The sequence below is a fragment of the Gopherus evgoodei genome, chromosome 3, assembly GCF_007399415.2.
Source record: "Gopherus evgoodei ecotype Sinaloan lineage chromosome 3, rGopEvg1_v1.p, whole genome shotgun sequence".
Taxonomy (NCBI): domain Eukaryota; kingdom Metazoa; phylum Chordata; order Testudines; family Testudinidae; genus Gopherus; species Gopherus evgoodei.
Window position 1 is genome coordinate 54,015,285 of NC_044324.1, and position 18,962 is coordinate 54,034,246.

An 18,962-nucleotide genomic window follows, 5' to 3' on the forward strand; every position below is an offset into this window, starting at 1 on the left:
CACCACAATCTTACCTTTAACCTTGTCAACCCACTCTCCTGCCAACATCCCTACTAATGTGGCTTTGCTCTGAAAAGTGACTGTAAAAATAGTATTGGGGAATTCTGTGTGTGTGTTTCAGTGGTGAATATCTCTAATGTGTTTGGTTTTCAGGTGTAAAAATGTTTAACTCCAGGTTTCCTCCTCATTTTTTAGCCATGCTGAGCTTGAACCGGAGGCTAGACATCCATGAGGATATGTCAGAGGGACAGGCTGAGATTTTTAGTTTGAACGGAAGGAGACAGGCCTGGAGTAGAAAGGGAAACCTACTGTTTACTCATGTTAGCCCAGCAAAGCCCAGATGCATGGGCTTCGCATCTAAGAGTGTGTGCTTGGCACTATCTTTCATGTGAATCAGAAAAATTGTTTACTAAATTACAATTAGACACCTGTGCAAGTCTATGAAAGGGGTTGGCACATGTCATTGACTGCACGGGCTGTGGAATCTCTGTTAGCTGGTGATGATGTGAAAGAAAGAAAGATCCCAGCTTGACTCTAAGCTGATGGAATTTTACCTATGACTTCTCTGTTTCAGTTGTCCTACTAAAAGGAGTTCAGGAGAGCTGGCAGTTTCTCAGAGACAACATTAAAGGCACAATAGCAATCTGTCACGATGTCTATTGAGCTGTGACACTCTAAGGACAAGTCTACACTACAAAATTAAGTCGACTTAAGTTATGTTGATGTACAGCCACCGCAGTAATTAAATTGTTTTTTCATGTCTGCACTACTTCTGTTGGTGGTGCTTATCCTCACTGGGAGCCCTTCCACCAATTTAACTGACCATGTGGGGCATCGTGGAGCACTAGGGCTGACAGCCAGAACAGTCAATGCAGTGTCTACACTGACTCTTTGTTGACCTAACTGTGTTGACCTACACTCTATGCCTCTTGCAGAAGTAAAGTTATAAGGTCAGTGTAGCAGGCTACTTACATGGGTGGTAGCAACATTATAGTGTGGCCGCTTACAGAGTTAGAGTGACCTAACTGTAAAGTAGACCAGGCCTAATTTTCCCAGACCTGAAGAAGAGTTTTGTGTAAGCTCGTCTCTTTCACCAACAAAAGTTTGTCCAGTAAAAGACATTATCTCATCCACTTTGTCTTTCTAATATGATGGGACTGACATGGCTATAACACTGCATACTTTGCACTTGTCTTTATTTAATTTCATTTTGTTGATTCAGACAGTTTTCCAGTTTGTCAAGATTGGTTTGGATTCTAATTCTGTCCTCCCAGCTTGGTGTCATCTGTACATTTTATAAGTGCACACTCCATGCTGTTATCCCAGGTCATTAAAGAAAATAGTACAGGACCTAGGATAACCTCCTGTTATATTAATTTAAATGGGATAAATGAGTCCAAGGAAGTTAACATGACCCTGAATCTGTCCAACAATGAACAGTTGTTTTTTTTAAAGTTCAGGGTTTAATATACAGAGACTTCAGCCTGCTTAGGACCATGGGAAACACATTTGTTTAACTTTAGTAAAATAAAAAATAAAAATAAAAAAAGGACAATCAGTTCAAGAATTTGAAATATAAAGTGTTAAGGCTTTCATTTTAACCATATCCAATGTTCCCTTTCCTTTAGCTATAGAGAATTTTTATAAGGGAAAAACTTGTTTGACAGCCTTTTAGGTGGCGTCAAAGATTATAACTGTCCTTTCTGTGCAAAGGAGCAAAAATTGGTTGAGGTGCCATGAAGTTGTTGTTGCAGCTTGATTCTGGTTTTTAGATGGCAAAATGACAAATGAGGGCAGAGGAAAGAACAGCAAAAATAGCAAATGCAGCTTCTGTCTCTGATGTTGACTTTCACTTGCAATCTCGCTGCTGGAAAAACACAGGCACCACGGTAATCTTATTAGCCACTCAGAGACCTGTCAAACTTTTATCAGAATTGAGCTATTTAGGGCACTGCATTTAACTTTCTTTCTGGCCACAGGATTGCAGCAGTACTTAGAAAATATACAGTCTTGGCCAGCTAAATCGGACTCTCTTAGTAAGCAGAAGGGAAAACGGATAGAGATAGGAAACAGAAGAAATAAAGTAGGGAAGGAAAAGGACACTTTGGGTGTTGGGAGGAGCCAGTCTCACGTTCCAGTTGTTTGGGATTTAGTTAGGGCTGGAGGAGGTGTCACCTGGGTCCCTCTCTCTGGCCTGGTCTGGTCAGGACAGCTCTTGGGATTAGAGTAAAGAAGGCACAGTGGCATCATGCTGGATTCTGGCATCCCAGGCAGGTTGGGTTTGATTTAAATCATTAGTCAGGAAGACTCAATTTAATCATGGATTTCTACATGAAAGTGCATTCTTGTTGGTTGTTGTAACCTTAATACATATTCTTCACAACTCTGAGATAGATGGAGGCTTCGTTTTTAGAAGGTATACGCTATACATTTTAAAAGTGATTTTGAAAACTTTTCAGATTAGTTTTACAGCTATATCAGAAAATGAATGATTGCTTATTTCATTTACCAAAGGTAACTGAAGCAGATATTTATGAAGTCATTGGGAGGTGGACTATCTCCAATTCAACAGGTTAATCATTAATATTTAGAGGATTTTCTTGCCATGCTGTATTAAGAGGAGAAAATCACCAGACAGACATTTAAATTGTTTTATATAACTGAAAAAACAAAGTTATGTATTCTGGATTTTCTTCTTCAACAGCAAACATATATAATATTTTAACAAAACAAGCATATGAATTTTTGCATTTAGTTAAACATTCAAGTTTTTTTAAAATCAGTTTGTTTTTGTTAAAATTAGTTTTTTATTAAAATAGTTAAATGAAATATTAAAAAAACCCCAAAATTAAATTGACTATTTCAGCCAGGTCAACATGAGAAACTTAAAATATTGGCTTCTGCAGCTAACTCAGTCAGTCGTCTTCACCTTCGTTTTCCTGTTTGTTCATAATCTGGAAAAGAAAACAAGCTTTCCTGCTTTTTCAGGTCCCAAACGATTTCTCAATTTGGAATGAATTAGTCCAAAGGAAGAAAATATTCTTTCTACACTGGCAGAAGAAGCAACTGCTGTTAAAAGTGAGATTATCACTTCTGAATCCAAGTGTTTAAGTGACTTTCACCAGTTCAATGGTGTGACTTTTTTTAAAACATCATCAGCAAACATATTTTTCTTAAATGGTTCACTTTTATCTCTGAAGTTTGTTATAGTTGGCATTATGGAGGGATGATTGCTGGATGTCCATGTCATAACCAACTCCTCTTCTTCAGCAGTTAAGGTTTGACCTTGGTACCGAGTATTGAGAAATAATATCTAGAGGTGAGAATATTTGCAAGAAAATGAGCTGGAGATAGTGCTTAACCCCATTCTTTTTTTAATGCTTGTAGTTTAACTCTGTCGTTGCATATTTCTCCTTTTAAGATCTCACTTGGTTCCTTCCAGCGTGAGCTATAAAACAGCTATTTCCCTTCATTTTGTTCAAGGCTACAGAAATAGGCTTCAGGTACTCAGCATGTGTTCAACGTTTCTCTTAAGCTCAATGTTGAGAACTTTGGCTGTGACAGTGCTATTTTTTCACAATTTTGTTCACAAACTCATCAGATTAGGCCAGTTCTATATAATGCTCAAAACAGTCCACTACTGAGTTCCATCACACGTCTTGTGGGAGAGTTAGCTTGGTTCCTCCCACGTTTTTCAGAGCAGCTGGTGCAAAGTGGTTGTTATGGAAGTATTTTGCAATTTTAACAACACTAGCCTTTATTTCTGGCACAACGAAGTCTTTGGCTAGGGGTGCATCAAATGAGCACTGCAGCTGTATGTTATTAGCTTGGGACTCTCTTCTAAATAATTTCTTCTCATCTTGGATCCATTTGCAACATTGTCTGTGACCAAGCTGCGTACTAGACATTTGAATTTTTTTTCACAGTTTGTTATAGCTTTTACTGCTGCTGCTTGTAAGTATTCTGCTGCATGCACATTTCCTGATGTATCAATTGTTTCTGTAAGGAAGTCATTCCCTTCTTCTGTTATCACATACAACAGGATTATTGTGGACATTGGCTCCACCCATCAAGACTCGGGTTAACAGTTTTACGCTCTAGACCTTTTGCACACTGCTCAATTTCTCTTTCATACACTTTATCCAGCAATTTGCCTGTGACATCTGCTCTGTTGGATGGACTGTATCCTGGTCTTAATGACTGAACCATGTTAATGAAGTGTGGGTTCTCAGTCATACGGAAAGGAGAATTTGTTGCATAAACAAACCGGGCAATTTTGTCATCAATTACCTCTTTTTGTAATCTGCTGGTTCTTATCACAAACTTATCTCTGGTTGTTTCTGGATGATGAAGACTTTTTTTCTTTTTGCTACAGGTGATATACTGTACGCTCACCCTCCCCTGCAGCCACTGTCACAAAACTCTTTCCTTGTGCCCCTCAAACCCCACCAACACACTTTTTTATCAACCTCCTGGCTCCCGTCTGTACCTGCAACATTCCACTGCTCCTCTGTCACAGTCCAACACTGTGGACTCCCAGTACCGCTGCACTCAACACCCATCCCTCTGCAGTTTAGCCTTGCTGAAGTACGGTACCTACTGCACGGTACTCCAAAGGAGAAGTTTGGATATGATTCCTGGACATACACAAATTTTTAACTGTCCTCTGACCTTCCCTTGCCCCATCCCGCTTAGTGCTGATGGGTTTTTTTGTTTTTCTCTCTCTGGTGGTTTTTTTTAAATAAAGAATTGTCTTGGTTTGAAAGCAATCTTTATTCTATTAATTGAAAGCAAACAGAGCCCTGCAAAGCATCAGTTATCTTAAACCTTCATATTGCATTGTCTGCACCAATCACAATCAGCTCCTAGCATTACAAGCACTGAATAGTAACAAATATTAGTGGCTTTCAGCTTCAAATTGCGCGTCAAGGCATCCCTGATCCTTATGGCCCTGTGCTGCGCCCCTCTAATAGCTGTGGTCTCTGGCTGTTCAAACTCAGCCTCCAGGCGCTAAGCCTCAGCGGTCCAGCCCTGAGTGAAGCTTTCACCCTTCCCTTCATAAATATTATGGAGTGTACAGCATGCAGCTATAAGGATAGGCATATTAGATCCAAATTCCCATCTAGGCAGTGCCAGTGGGCCTTTAAATGATGAAAAGCACACTCAACAGTCATTCTGCACTTGCTTAACCTGTTGTTGAACTGCTCCTTGCTGCTGTCAAGGTGCCCCATGTATGGCTTCATAAGCATGGTATTAAGGGGTAGGTGTGGTCTCCCAGGATCACAATAGACATTTCGACTTCCCCTATGATGATCTCTGTCAGGGAAGAAAGTCCCTGCTTGCAGCTTCCTGAACAGGCCAGTATTCCAAAAGATGCATGTGTCATGCACCTTTCTGGACCAGCTTGCGTTAATGGCCATGAAACGCCCACCGTGATCCACAAGCACCTGGAGAACCATAGAGAAATACCTTCCGATTAATGTACTCAGTGGCTAGGTGGTCTGATGCCAGAATTGGAATATGCGTGTCATCTATCGCCTCTCTGCAGTTAGGGAAGCCCATTTGTGCAAAACCATCCACAATGTCATGCAGGTTGCCCAGAGTGATGGTCTTTTGGAGCAGGATGCGATTAATGTCCCTGCACACTTCCATGAAAACAAGTGCAACGGTCGATTTTTCCCACTCCAAACTGGTTAGTGACCAATCGGTAGCAGTCTGGAGTATCCAGCTTCCACAGTGCAAATGCCACGCACTTCTCCAACAGCAGAGCAGCTCTCATTCTTGTGTCCTTGCACTGCAGGGCTGGAGTGAGCTCATCAACAGTCCCATGAATGTTGCTTTCCTCATCTGAAAGTTCTGCAGCCACTTCTCGTCATCCCAGACATGCATGATGATGTGATCCCACCACTCTGCTTGTTTCCTGAGCCCAAAAGTGGTGTTCCACTGTGGTTAGCACCTCTGTGAATGCACAAGGAATCTTGTGTCGTAACTACTATGCGTGGCGAGATCAATGTCACAATCCTTTTGCCTTTGTAGTTTAAGAAATAACTCCACAGCCACTCATGACATGTTAGTGAGAGCGAGCAGCATATTGATCAACAGTGTGGATCCATTCCTGCAGACCGAAGAGGCAGATGCATAGTACGCAAACCGTTGAAAGATGGCGCCAAATGTGGATGGAAGCACAGAGATTGCTGGGATGTGAAGCAATGCGTCACGGATCATTGGGACAGGACTCAGGATGCCCTGCGACCCCCCTCTGCCTTACCACAACTCTTAGTGTCAGAAGAGGAAGAGCTGCTCTGTGGAATAGCTGCCCAGAGAGCAGTGCTCCGAATACCACCGCAAGTGTGAATATACTATTGCACAGGCAGCTGACAGTGTGAACACACAACAGCGGTTTCTCTTCTGCAGTCTCTGACTGGTGCTGTAAGTCTGCCAGTGTAGACAATACTCTTCTTGACAAATCCATATTGGCTATTCCTTGTAGCCTTGATTACCCTCCAGGTCAGTGGTTCTCAAACTTTTTTTCGTGGATCACTTGAAAATTGCTGAGTCTCAGCGGACCACTTAATGATCTTTCCAAATGTTGTTTGGACTGTTAGCAAACTACTGTGAAGCACTTAGGATAAAGACACTATATAAAAAATCCACAATAATTAACATTTTTTTTGTTCTACAAATAAAAGCACACAACTCATGTTTTAATATCAGTAGTCTTACCTTTCTAATGCAATGGATGTGCCCTCCCCCTGCTGCCGCAGCAGCCTCAGGGCTGGGAAGGGGAGGTGTATCTCCCTCTCTCCCCCACCGCAGCAGCCCCCAATATGGGACTGGAAGGAGGGGAGTCTCTCTTCTGCCATAGCAGCCACAGAGCTTAGGCTGAGAAGGATGCAGTGTACACCAACGGGAGAATTTTTTTTCCATTAGTAGAGGAACATCACCTTCCCCAATGATGGTAGTTGCATCGACAGAAGCATTCTTTTGTTCACATGACTGCATCTAAACTGGGAGTAGGCTGGCATAGCTGTGTCAGTTAGGAGTTTAGATTTTTCACAATCATGGTCAATATAGCTATGTTGGTCTGCACTTAAAAGTTAGGTCAGGCCTAACTTGTCTATTCTTTGTCCCGTTTGTTCCCTATTCTGACTTGTGTTCCTTCCCCCTTGTTAATATTAATTGTGTTAAGTGTCTGGTCACAATTCACCAATTTTGTGATGCAAAATAGGATTAAACACATCAGTCTTCTTGATGTCCTCCATTATTAGCTCTGCTTCTCTACTAAGTAGTGGACCTACACTTGCCTTTGTCTTTTTGTTGCTCCCGATGTATTTATGAAACCTCTTTTTATTTCCTTTTGTATCCCCTGCTAGGAGTAACTCATTTTGTGTCTTAAGCCCCTTCTGATTTTGTCCTGACATGCTTATATATCCTTTTTTATTTGTCTGTAGCTATTTGTCCATATTTTCACTTTTTGTAGGATTCCTTTTTGATTTTTAGATCTTTAAAGAGTTCCTGATGAAACCATATTGGCCTTGTTGTTCTTCCTAACTTTCCTTCACAACTTGATAGCCAGCTCTCCTGAACTCCTTTTTCCCTTAGATATTCTTTCCACCAAACCTTACCTACCACTTCTATGAGTTTTAGTCTGCCTTTTTGAAGACACCCTCGAGACCAACCAGTCTGAGCATGTCATGCCCCTCTTTTCACATTCCTTGCCTTCTCTGTTGCACACTTGCTTTAACTTCCAAGCCCTTCTTGATCTATGCCCACCTTATTTCTTTCTTTTACTGTGAAGATGTTGTCACTACCTCTGATTGGCCCATGATGCCATTCTCTCTTGCTAACTTGTTAAATTTTCAAACAAGCACCTTCATGCTTTCTACTATGCTGTCCTTCATGGTTGGGAGGAGCTCCCAAAGTTACCTCCTTCAAATTCTTCTTTGCCATGATGCCAGTGAAAAACTTGACAATGATTAGACCATTGATGTGCTCAGACCACTTCCTATCATGCAGATCAATATTGTCTCATTGTGGGGAGTACAAAGAAACAATCTGTATGTCTGTATCCATCAGTTGTCTCTAGTCTTACACTTAGATTGTAAGCTTTTGGGAGCAGGGACCATCTTTGTTCTGTTTGTACAGTGCCTAGCACAATGGGGATGTGGGCCAGGACTAGTGCTCCTTGGTCTATGGTAATATAATAATTTGTTGCAAAAGCAAAGGTGACTCACAATGAACACGGAGTAGATCTGTTGAATAAGAAGGTGTTATTTCATGTAGACAGTTCAGGCTATAATTACACTGAGGTCTTGAGAATTCTGAGCTGCTGATTTTCACGGTTCTCTGACAGTGGATGACAGCACAAGTAGCAAAATACAGTTTGAAATTCTTCTGAACTCTTTTTGATCCATCTGTTAATGATACTTTTGATATCACTCACTCTGGCAACCAGCAGTAAATTTGCACATCAGATTTCTTAGTCATTTGGGGAGATAACTTTTATATAAAAAACATTTTTAAACACCTACTTTCTTCATCATTTGCAAAACACATTCTAAACTTTTAGCAAAGTCTTTAATTGTGTTTTGAGATGAGTGGCCCTGGTGCATGGTGAAGTTGGTTGACAGATGCTCAATCTGTACATGTCCCAAAAAGCTCTTTCATTTTCAAGTCCAACACTATAATTTGTGCATAGGTCAATACAGCTTTCCCAGTATGAGCTGTCTTCTGATAGACTGGCATTAATTTGAACCCCACCAAAAGATTTCAAGGTGCTAGTAATCTTCCAGCATCCTCTATTAGTGATTAATTGTGGTGCTATACACATGGTTGGAACCTTAAACAGAGTACCTGCCTCAGAGAAGTTGACAAGAACAATAAAAGATCAGAGGATGAGGTGAGGAGATGATGATGATGATGATGGAAAGATCATGCCGTCTCTTGAGTAATGCATGTGTTTTGAGGGCTACGTGGGTATTTTTATTTTGGCTTAAATAATATTTACAAGCCTGTCAAAAGCAAAATTTAAGTGCCGTTTATACTCGATCATTAGCCAGTTCATTTATAAGCTGACCTCCTCACACCCCCCAAGATGGATAAATAAAAATGGAAATAACCTGTTCATAAGCTGACCCTATAATTCAGGGATCAGCAAACTTTGGCTCCTAGGCCATCAGGATAAGCTGCTGGTGGGAAGCTTAGTTTGTTTCCCTTGAGCATACGCAGGCACAGAGGTAAATCTAAGTAAACAAAGTGTCCTGGTGCACCAGTTGCTTACCCTGACGGGCCAGGGCAGCAACTGGTGGGGAAATTTTTTTGGGGGGGAGAAGCTGGGAGTCAGGTGAGTAACCCCTGTGACCCCACCCATAGCCTGGGACTCCCACACTCTCCTCATCCCATCCTTTCCCACCTTACCTGGGGAGGTCCAGAGGAGGATAGTTCAGTGGTTTGAGCATTTGGCCTGCTAAACCCAGGATTGTGATTCAATCCTTGAGGGGGCCATTTGGGGATTGGTCCTGCTTTGAGCAAGGGGTTGGACTAGATGATTTCTTGAGGTCCCTCTATGATTCTATGAGGATGTCTCTGGCCTGGCTGGAGCTGCTCTGGCGGGTCGGGCCGGGCGGCACAGCTGCAACCTGCTCCAGTGGGGCGGGGCCAGAGCTGCAGCTGCTTCGGAGGCTGCGGGGAGAGCAGTGTGGCCGGAAGCGGAGACACTCTGGTCCCGCCTCTTCTCTTCTGGCTCTGCTGGCTGTGCTGTCTCTCCTTGCTCCCTCTGTTGTGGGGAGGGGTTGTGTCCCACCTCTCCCTCTCTATACCTGTTCATAAGTGACCTCCTTCTCTGGTGCTTCCCTTTTATTATTAAAGAATTCGGCTTATGAACGAGTATATACGGTAACTTAGATGAGGGAAGGGTGGAACATTAGAAAGATGGTTAGTGGTGAAACAATTTGAATTGCATTCTAAACATTGGCTTGTATTCGCTACAAAATTTTACTATGTTTATATGTTTATAAAGGTTTAGTTGGGTGAAACTATTATCATGCTTTAGTGGTTCGTGTAATAGAGTTCCTGAGGGTTTAATTGTGATTAGTCAATACGATGCTGAAAGTGACTTGTCCTGATACACACTGACCATATAGTTGTTTTCTTGTCACTAACTTGATTCTTCACAAGTGTGATTAGTTTTGTAGTGTAGGCCAGCCCACTGTGAGGGCCATTTCAAAAGTACAAATAAATTATATATGGATGAAAATCAGTTAGAGAGAGGTAACATTAGAACTCTTCAACCTTGTGCATACTTTAATATTATATGGTGATGCACTTATGATCATTTTGGATGATGCTGACTAGTTTTTGGGTCTACCTTCTATGACACCTGATGATGCATGAAGTCATATTTAGGGCTTTCCAAGACATTCAGAGGGTTGAAAATAAAGATACAGCAGGGAGCTAAAGTGGTGGCCTAGAACAAAGCTCTGTTTGAAATCCTGAGTCCATTTTATCCTACCTTACATGTTGGAATTCTTGCTTTGAGGTGGTAAAAGCTCTTTAGTGATGTACTGGTTTGAATTAGCTTGTTTTTGGATGTTTCTTGCTGAGAAAGGAAAGATCAGAACAATCTTTGACAAAACATACTTTAAAATATTTTTTTACAGTAACTTTTATGAAGTCCCTGGTGGACTATTTTATGTAGCTTCATGAAAGGTTTGCTGATCAGTGAACTGAAATATCTAATACTTCATATAATCCTGCAGGTTTCAAAAACTTTTAACAAGCAAGTGACTCATATAGTCTTCAAAGAAGGACATTTGGCTACATGGAGAAAGGCACAGAAGACTGGAGTAAAACTAGTTTCTGTACTCTGGGTGGAAAAGTGAGTAGTGCTGTATGTTAAAAATGTGACTTTTTTTAAAGGGGAAGGGGGAATCTAAACAAGTACTATGTTTTTAAGAACTGAAAAAAAGTACAGTATATAAGTTTTTTGTGTATTTAAAATAACCTTCAAAACTATGGCTAACTGGCCATTTTGAGAGGTCATACTGAAGAGATGTACATTTGGTATTTCTATTTTAAAGCATGTTGATTCCCTAAAGAAGAAGAAGCGTGGTTCTATTTTGAAAAGTGAAGTGAATGTAAACCTGATTTCACGGTGTATTCGTACAACTCTCCCTTCTCAGAGACCTGTGCCAAAACTACTTTGGACAGATGGGCAACAGTAGACATTCTACTGTGCATTTATTCTGCATGATCTCTTTTTCCTAGGAAACAGCTTCTAGTATACTACCTCTGCCCCCTCTAACAATCCAAGTAAATTGCTCTGCTTCTACAAATCAGCTCCATATAGAATGTGCCCGCACAGGAGAGAGAATGAGGGCCATATTTAATCTGGTTCCTATGAGATCTGGCAGGGGTAGATTGCTCTTGCGTTTGAAAATTCTTCTCAGCAGCCATTTGAAAAAGTTCAGATTTGAAGTTGGCCCAGACGACCATATCATAGGGAAGTTTTCTGTCATCCACGAGCCTCTGAGTGTCATAGACAATTTTGACCAGCACAAAAGAAAATTCTTTCACTTTTGCTTATGAGTGCCAGCACTTAAATACAGAGCTTTGCCCTTCCAGTTAGCCACAGCATCTTGAGTTTTTGTCAAAATCCTTCTGGTGGATGTGGTTACTTTCTAAACACAGAATTAAAGTATTTTCTCAAAAAAATGTGGTCTAGGGGCTGTTGCTGTGGATGCAGTGTCTTAGACGTAGTCAGAGGATCTTCTACATTTATGTTTTCACCTTTTGCTCTCTTTGAATAATCCAGAGAATGAAGTGGGACCAAAGCAACCATGGAGGTTCCAATGTTAAGAGCATAAGTTCTGTTTTATATAGGTTCTTAGACTACACTCATCACTGTAGTATCTGAGCATCTTCCAGTAGTGCATTAAGCAATATGATAAACATCTGTCACATGTTTATTCTTTCACCTCCTTAGGGGGAGGAAATTGTACAATGGAGTGTTTTGTTCTGGATTTTTTATGTATATATTACCTAGGCTACGAGTTTGTCACAGAAATCACGAATTCTGTGACTTTCCAGGACCTCCATGACTTTTGCAGTGGCCATTGCAGCTAGCCCAGGGGCTGCCTGAGCTCCTTGGGCAGCCCCCAGGCCAGCTGCACTGACTACTGCTGGGGCAGTCTCGGGCCACCCCAATCCCTTTGTCCCCCTGCAGCACCAGCAGGAGTTCGGGTGTGAGAGAGGGCTCAGGGCTGGGCATTGGGGAGTGGGAGTGAGTGAGTGAGGGCTCTGGGCCATGCTTACCTCAGGGGGGCTCCCCAGAAGTGGCAACATTTCTAGGTGGAGATGCAGCCAGGTGACTCTGCACGCTGCCTCTGCCAGCTCCTATTGGTGCAGTTCAAGGCCAATGGGAGCTACAGAGGCAGCGCTCAGGGCGGAGGCAGCATGCAGAGCTACCTGGCCACGTCTCCGCTTAGGAGCTGAGGGAGGGGGATGTTGCCACTCTGGCGAGGTGCAGAGCCAGTAGGAAGCCTGCCAACCCCTCTCCCCCAGTATCATCAGGGGGCCAGGGCCACGCACTCCCCCCCCACCAGCGGGGGTCCCGGGTTGCATGCCACCACCTGCCCCTCCCCCTGCCTCGAGGCACCCCCCCCAGGCTGCTTCCCTCTCCCCCCACAAGATTTAGTCAGGTGTATATAGTACAATCACAGGCTGTGAATTTTTGTTTACTGTTCGTGACCTGTCCATGACTCTTACTAAAAAACATCTGTGACTAAAACATAGCCTTATATATTACACGTGCTGCTATTAGTTTGTTAGACAAAGCAGGTCAAATAAATGAGCCTTACACTTGCAGAAGGTGGTGAGGTTTGTCATAGTCCTTATTTCCTGTGAGGGGTTCATTCATTGAGCCAGCCTGCAATGAAGCTCTGTCTCCTCAGCCAGAGGGGAGTACTAAGTATTTCATAATTTTTGGAACTCGTGCATCTCAGTGAACGCCTTATGGTTGCTCTGCTCAGACAGGGAATTATATCACAAGGACAAGTCCATGGCCCAGAATAAAATACTATGTCATCTATAGCCAGGAAAATGGAATTAAGCTGCCTGGTTGTTGAGTGGAAACAGCTAAAGGGAGAAGAGACTATGGTGGTTGATCACATTTCTGTCATTCAGAAGGAAATCAGCCAATTTTCTATTCAGTTAGTTGAATAAAGTTCAAATACTGATGCAGAATATATCTCCCAGATCAACCATAATTTCACAAATATTGGAAACCTAAGTGCTGAGTACGGGAAAAACTCAATTATTTCTCAACCCAGACAGCGAGAGTTTCCTGAGAGTAGCATCACTACAAGTGCCTCAGACAATGCATAGAGTACCTCCATGAGACCCTGATTTGGTATAAAAGGCTTTTTACAAAACCACAATTTGAGCACCAAACCCATGCATCTCTAGTGCTCTTTTGTTTCATCGGTCTGAATTTAATTTGAAAAGCTTTTTGGGGCAAGGATAATCCCTCTATTTGTATCAGAGCTCAATATAATGTCACCACTTAACTTACAAGTCTATCAGAGAAATACTGTTAAAATAATGTTAAAGTTGCAAGGCTAAGCTCTGAAAAGTCAGGAAATGCCAAAAGGTAAAGATAACTCAAAAGCAGGAGAGCAGAAATGATTCTTTGTGGAATATGTAGAACCTCTGAAAGGTGTTTTTATTTCATGTATTAAGCAGAAAAACACTTATTTTTGCTTTCGAAATCCAGGTCTTGTCTACTCTGTTAACATTATCTCACCAGTTTTTAAGGAATATTCCATCAGAGATGCTATGCAGTTCAACCTGCTTGGCACTGATTTCTGCTTAGATTATTGAAGGTTCTGTGTGTTAAACACAAGTTCATTTTAGATGCCTAAATTAAGTTTGGAGAAAAGGTGTTCAGATGCTACAAAGAACTGAAATTTCTAAATTCAACGTGTCTCTTTAAAAAAACTATACTTATGTAGCATTAAGAATCCATATTTCTACACAAAATGTTTGGAAATGCAAATCAGCGTTCTCTTAGAAATGTGTGACTCATTCACATTGCGTATATTAAATATTAGAGGTTCTTTTTATTAACAGTTTAACTGATCTTATGCAAATTGGACAAATGTTTTCGTTTCCTGACTTTTGTTTAAATTCTCTCCGCCTCAGTGCTGTTAATATAACTTAGTCTAGTTACGTTCCATTGGTGGTAGCATCTGGGATTTAATAATAGCCATTTGTTTAAAGCTCATTGATTATCATGTTTTTTGAAATCACCTTTGCCTGATGTTTCAGAAAACCCCAGTAAATTCAGATTAATGTACTAACATCTAACTATTTGAAACTGCACGTTTTGCATAAAACAGTCTGTGGCCCTGAAGCAATTTATTTGTATATTTTCTGCTCCAAAACTTAAAATTAGTCAAATCATGCTATACTGTAGTTCTGAAAATGTGTATTTTATAAATGTAAGATCACTAGGTGTCACTAGAATCACATATTTGAATTACTCTATTGCAGTATTAATACTTCATAATAGAATTAACTATGGGAAAAAAATTAGGTACTGAAAAATCGTAGAGTAATTAAACTTGTTTACTGTTTCTGGTTAAAGTTGTTTTTTAGCTCTTTGTTTTATGTAGTGTATTCTATATTAGTACCTAAAGTGGTGTCCCAACTTCCCTCAAATTATTCACAACTACAGATGGATAGGACCCCAGCTCACGAAGATTTTAGTCTCAATATTCTCAGGTTAAATTCCCAACAGGAAAAATGCAAGAAACATAGCTAACTGGGTTGAGGCAGCATGTTTGCCAAAGTCAGCTGGATAAGTAACAATGGACCTTGTCAGGGGTTAGTTCCTTCACAGAATCTCTGTGTGTGGAGTGAGGAAACTGGGAGAAGACCGGGTGAGGAATGTTTAAAAGTGAAAGTCAAGATGGGAAAGGGCCTCTTTCTCTTCACCTGCCTGACTGCAAACATCTCCTCTTCCTTTTCAAACTGTTGCTTACCCATGACATTTTATGGACCCTAGTTTGAGAGAATAGACTCTCAGCAAGGGAACAGATTAAGTCCTTAATTTATAGGTACTTCAAAAGAAGTTCACTGCCTAATCAGAGGAGACCTTTAGTTCCCAGATGCAGGTCAAGGCCACTGGCATGATGGAGAGTTAAGTCATGCCAACTGGACTTTTTAAGGAGCTCTCTGCCTGCTGGGCAAATAAGGAGTCAGAGCACAGTTTTTGGGTTTTCCACTTCTCTTCAGGTATTATTTCTAGGTCTGTTCTCTCTGTTAATTTAGATATTTGTTGTGGCTAATCGGTATGGCCTTTTTACCATTTTTAAATTCTATTTCTAAACAAAGTAAATGTATTAACTGCTTATTTATTATATTGTACAGATGCAGAGAAGCTGGTACCCATGTCGATGAATCATTATTTCCTGCAATATATACTAATGAAGGGTTACCCCTTCTAATTAAAAAAGTGAGTGTGTAATTTTAAAACGATGTACAGAATAGTAAACTGCCTAATTTTGAATCTCTCTTCCCATCTCTTGTTCTAAGAGAGTCTGAATTGCTGACTTTCCGAACACTGGCAAAGCTTATCTGTTTGAGTAGAGATTTGAGGATGACTGTGTGTGGGGATCTGACATGTTCCTAATTTCAGTGATAGTTGGCCTCCCAGGTGCTAAGTTACTTTTGAAAATGAAACTTAGGGCCGTGAATCACTTAGAATATGTCTACGCTGCAATTGGGAGGTGTGATTCTTAGGCCAGGTAGACAGACTTGTGCTAGCTTAACTCAAGCTAGTGCGTTAAAATAGTAGTGTGGACTTTGCAGCACTAGTGGCAGCTGAGCTAGCCATCCAAGTACAAGACCACCCGACCCACTGAGTCTGAGCTTGGACAGCTAGCATGAGCGGCTGCCTATGCTGCAACACACATGCACTGCATATTCTAGCATGCTAATTCAAGCAGAGATAGCGTGTCTGCCTGCCTGCTCTGGGAATCTCACCTTCCAGATGCAGCGTAGACATATGTTTAGGCACTTTTGAAAATGTCTAAAATATTCCATGTTTTCAAATGAGTATTAAGATGTCCACAGTGGTTTTGTCTCATTTCTTATTGGTCAATCTGATAAATCTGAAATCATTTTTTCCCTTAATCCATATTGAAACTCTCATTGAAATTTCCCCCTACATTTTATGGTCTATCCATGGCTGACTAAATGGGATTTAACAGGAGTCATAAATAATGTAGAATGATCATATAATACACATAGTATTGTATTGTATGATAAAATAGAGAAATATTAAGTACAAGTTAATTTATATGAGATTTATGCTGTGGTTAATCTTGTAGCACAAATGCATGCAGCCCAAAGACTTTGTTGAAAAAACACCAGAAAATGATAAAAGACTACAAAAAAAATTGGACCTGATGGCTAAAGAACTAGATATACAAAAAACAGCAACCGGTGAGTTCTGGTTAGATTGTAAAAATTAAACACTGCACCAAAAAGAAATGCCAAAATATCTTTGTTTTAAGTTTCAAGAGAACTCATAAGATATAGCTTATTTTTACTTTTTATCACTTTATAATTGAAGTTATAATATTAATTCTCATTGTGTTAAATAACTAAGAAAAGCTACTACAAGTATTATGCATGCTTTGATATTAAAGAATAATTTACTTTTTAGTAATTTAAAAAGTAGTATTGGACTTCATTTTTAAGGAATTGTTTGGAATTCAGCAGTATTAAACTTATGGTACTGACAGCATTGTAGAAATGTAGTTTTGAAGTAACAGAATTTAAAAATACAACTTTGTACTTTAAAAATTCATGCTCTGTTCAAATATGGAAGTCTCATATTAACTGCAAATTACGATTGCTTTTTTAGAAACTGATATACCTGTTTTATTATTTGAGGATGATGGTTCACTTGCATATAGCCCTACAAATAAGATAAAAGATCAGTGCAGTGCAATGGAAAAGAGAATAAAGGACATGAAGGAGAAAAGAGAAAATCTTTCCCCCACTGGTAAGGAGTTAAGCCTTATGAAATTATTAAAAAGCCTAAATGGTTGCCATCTTTCTCTCTGAATTATGTTGATGCTAGCCCTGCACACATTCCAGGACTGCGTAATTTTCTTTTGAATTGATAAATTATGTTGCTGTGAAACATCTGCTTACCCTGGAAATGCATGATTAAAAATATATAAATATTTAAACCAAATTGAGGACTCTTGGTCCAACTACGTGTAGTCATGTGATTTTTATGTTCAAATCATTCAAGTCAAGCAGGGTTAAGTCATTGCTTGGATAAGGGATTTCCAAGGAACCCATAGGTGCTAGTAATCCATTAGAATGAGGGCTCTGCCCTCTGAGCATTGAACTACTGACGTAGCATAATGTTGGGAGATGCTGTCTTTCAGAGAATATGTAAAACCAAAGTCTTGACTGCTTGTAGTCTTTAAAGAACCTTTTGCACCTCTTGCAAAAGTTGAGGTGCTGGTGAAATATCAACTTAATTACTTTCTTCCAGCAGTTAAAATTGTTTACAATATTTCTTGTAATCTAAACTGTTGATTATTGCTTTGTGCTCCATTTCAACCCAGAATTAGTAGTTCAGTGGTAGATGAAGAAGTCATCCTAGTTCATAGTTTCTAGAGTAGCTTACATTTTTTTTAAAAGAACTTTGGGTGCTTCAAGATGATGATCATAATATAGAATTGAAGTATACTTCTCCGCCCCGCCCATGAACCTCCATTGTTTTTACCCTTTATTCAGTGAAATCTGATGTGGACAACTGGTAGAACTCATAAATATCAGGGCTGTTGCTCTCTGGAATTCCCTGCACCCTCTTTTGCTAGAGGGAAAAATTACAGGGGCAGCATAGTTAACTCTGGATGGCAGCATGGATCTAAGCACGTTGGAGACTAGTTTTATAATGCTCACACTCCTACGGCCAGGTCTGCGCTAAAAGGTTAGATCGACTCAACTACATCGCTACACCTAACCCCCAGTGTAGACAGCACTAGGTCAACGGAAGAATTCTTCTGTTGACTTAGCAATCACCTCTCGAGGCTAGGGGGACAGGTGGATTCCTTACAGTGATGGGGGAATCCCTCCCATCACTGTAGTGAGTGCCTATAACTAAGCACTACGGTGGTGTAGTGGAAGTGCTGTCACTGTGCCACTGTAGTGGTTTAAATATGGGACATAGACTAATAGTCCAGTTTCAGAAAACATCCCATGGTCAAGCTCCTGGACACTTCTTATTTGGAGGTTGAAAACAGGTAAAAAAAAAATAGAGCTTTTTTCCTTTGCCTTCTGTCTTCAGAGTATGTCATTTAGGATCCGCAGAACTTTGTTGCTCCACCCATTTAAAGAATTATATTCTGCACTCCTGTTGCTACATGTTCCTTGGTCTAGTCCCTTTCTAAACAGTCACCAGTCTGTTGTAAGTGGACCCAAATGCTGGGTCCTATTTTTTTTTTTGTTTGGTTTTTTTTTTAAAGCCACCTGGGTTTGGGTTGAGTCTAATCTGTTTCTAGTTTTGGGCTCCAAGATACACTCCTAGGCTGAGACCTTTTTGTTTGAGCCCTTCCTTGGGACTCCACAGTCTGGCTACCAAAACACTGGAACCAGTGACTCCAGCCGCCTGAGCTCCTACTTGCTTGCACATGTTCCTGCAGAGTTTGTCTTGGAGTTTAACTGTAAGTCACAGCTTTCAGGGTGAATGTGGCAAAAAGGCAAGGAACACGGGCTTAGCAACGAACGTTTTTTAACCACAGTCACTTTACTCTGAAAAAGCACTAGGGTTATAGATTTTTGCAAAATGACAGAATATCTGAGATGCACAAGTTCTCCCCCAGTCTAACCTCAACTCGTCTGAAAGTGTGAGGTCTTATTGGCATATCAGGCTAGGC

The 18,962-nt window shown here is 40.7% G+C and overlaps 1 protein-coding gene across 3 annotated transcripts in view; it reads left to right on the plus strand.

Annotated features, from left to right (window-relative positions):
* Positions 1 to 18,962, plus strand: part of MCPH1 (microcephalin 1) — a 203,078-nt gene that overhangs the window by 8,151 nt on the left and 175,965 nt on the right. For all 3 annotated transcript variants that reach the window (XM_030555569.1, XM_030555568.1, XM_030555570.1), the window contains 4 exons: positions 10,758 to 10,876; positions 15,430 to 15,514; positions 16,392 to 16,506; positions 16,931 to 17,071. In XM_030555569.1, coding sequence (XP_030411429.1) covers positions 10,758 to 10,876; positions 15,430 to 15,514; positions 16,392 to 16,506; positions 16,931 to 17,071 — 460 coding nt within the window. The remainder of the gene's footprint in view (positions 1 to 10,757; positions 10,877 to 15,429; positions 15,515 to 16,391; positions 16,507 to 16,930; positions 17,072 to 18,962) is intronic.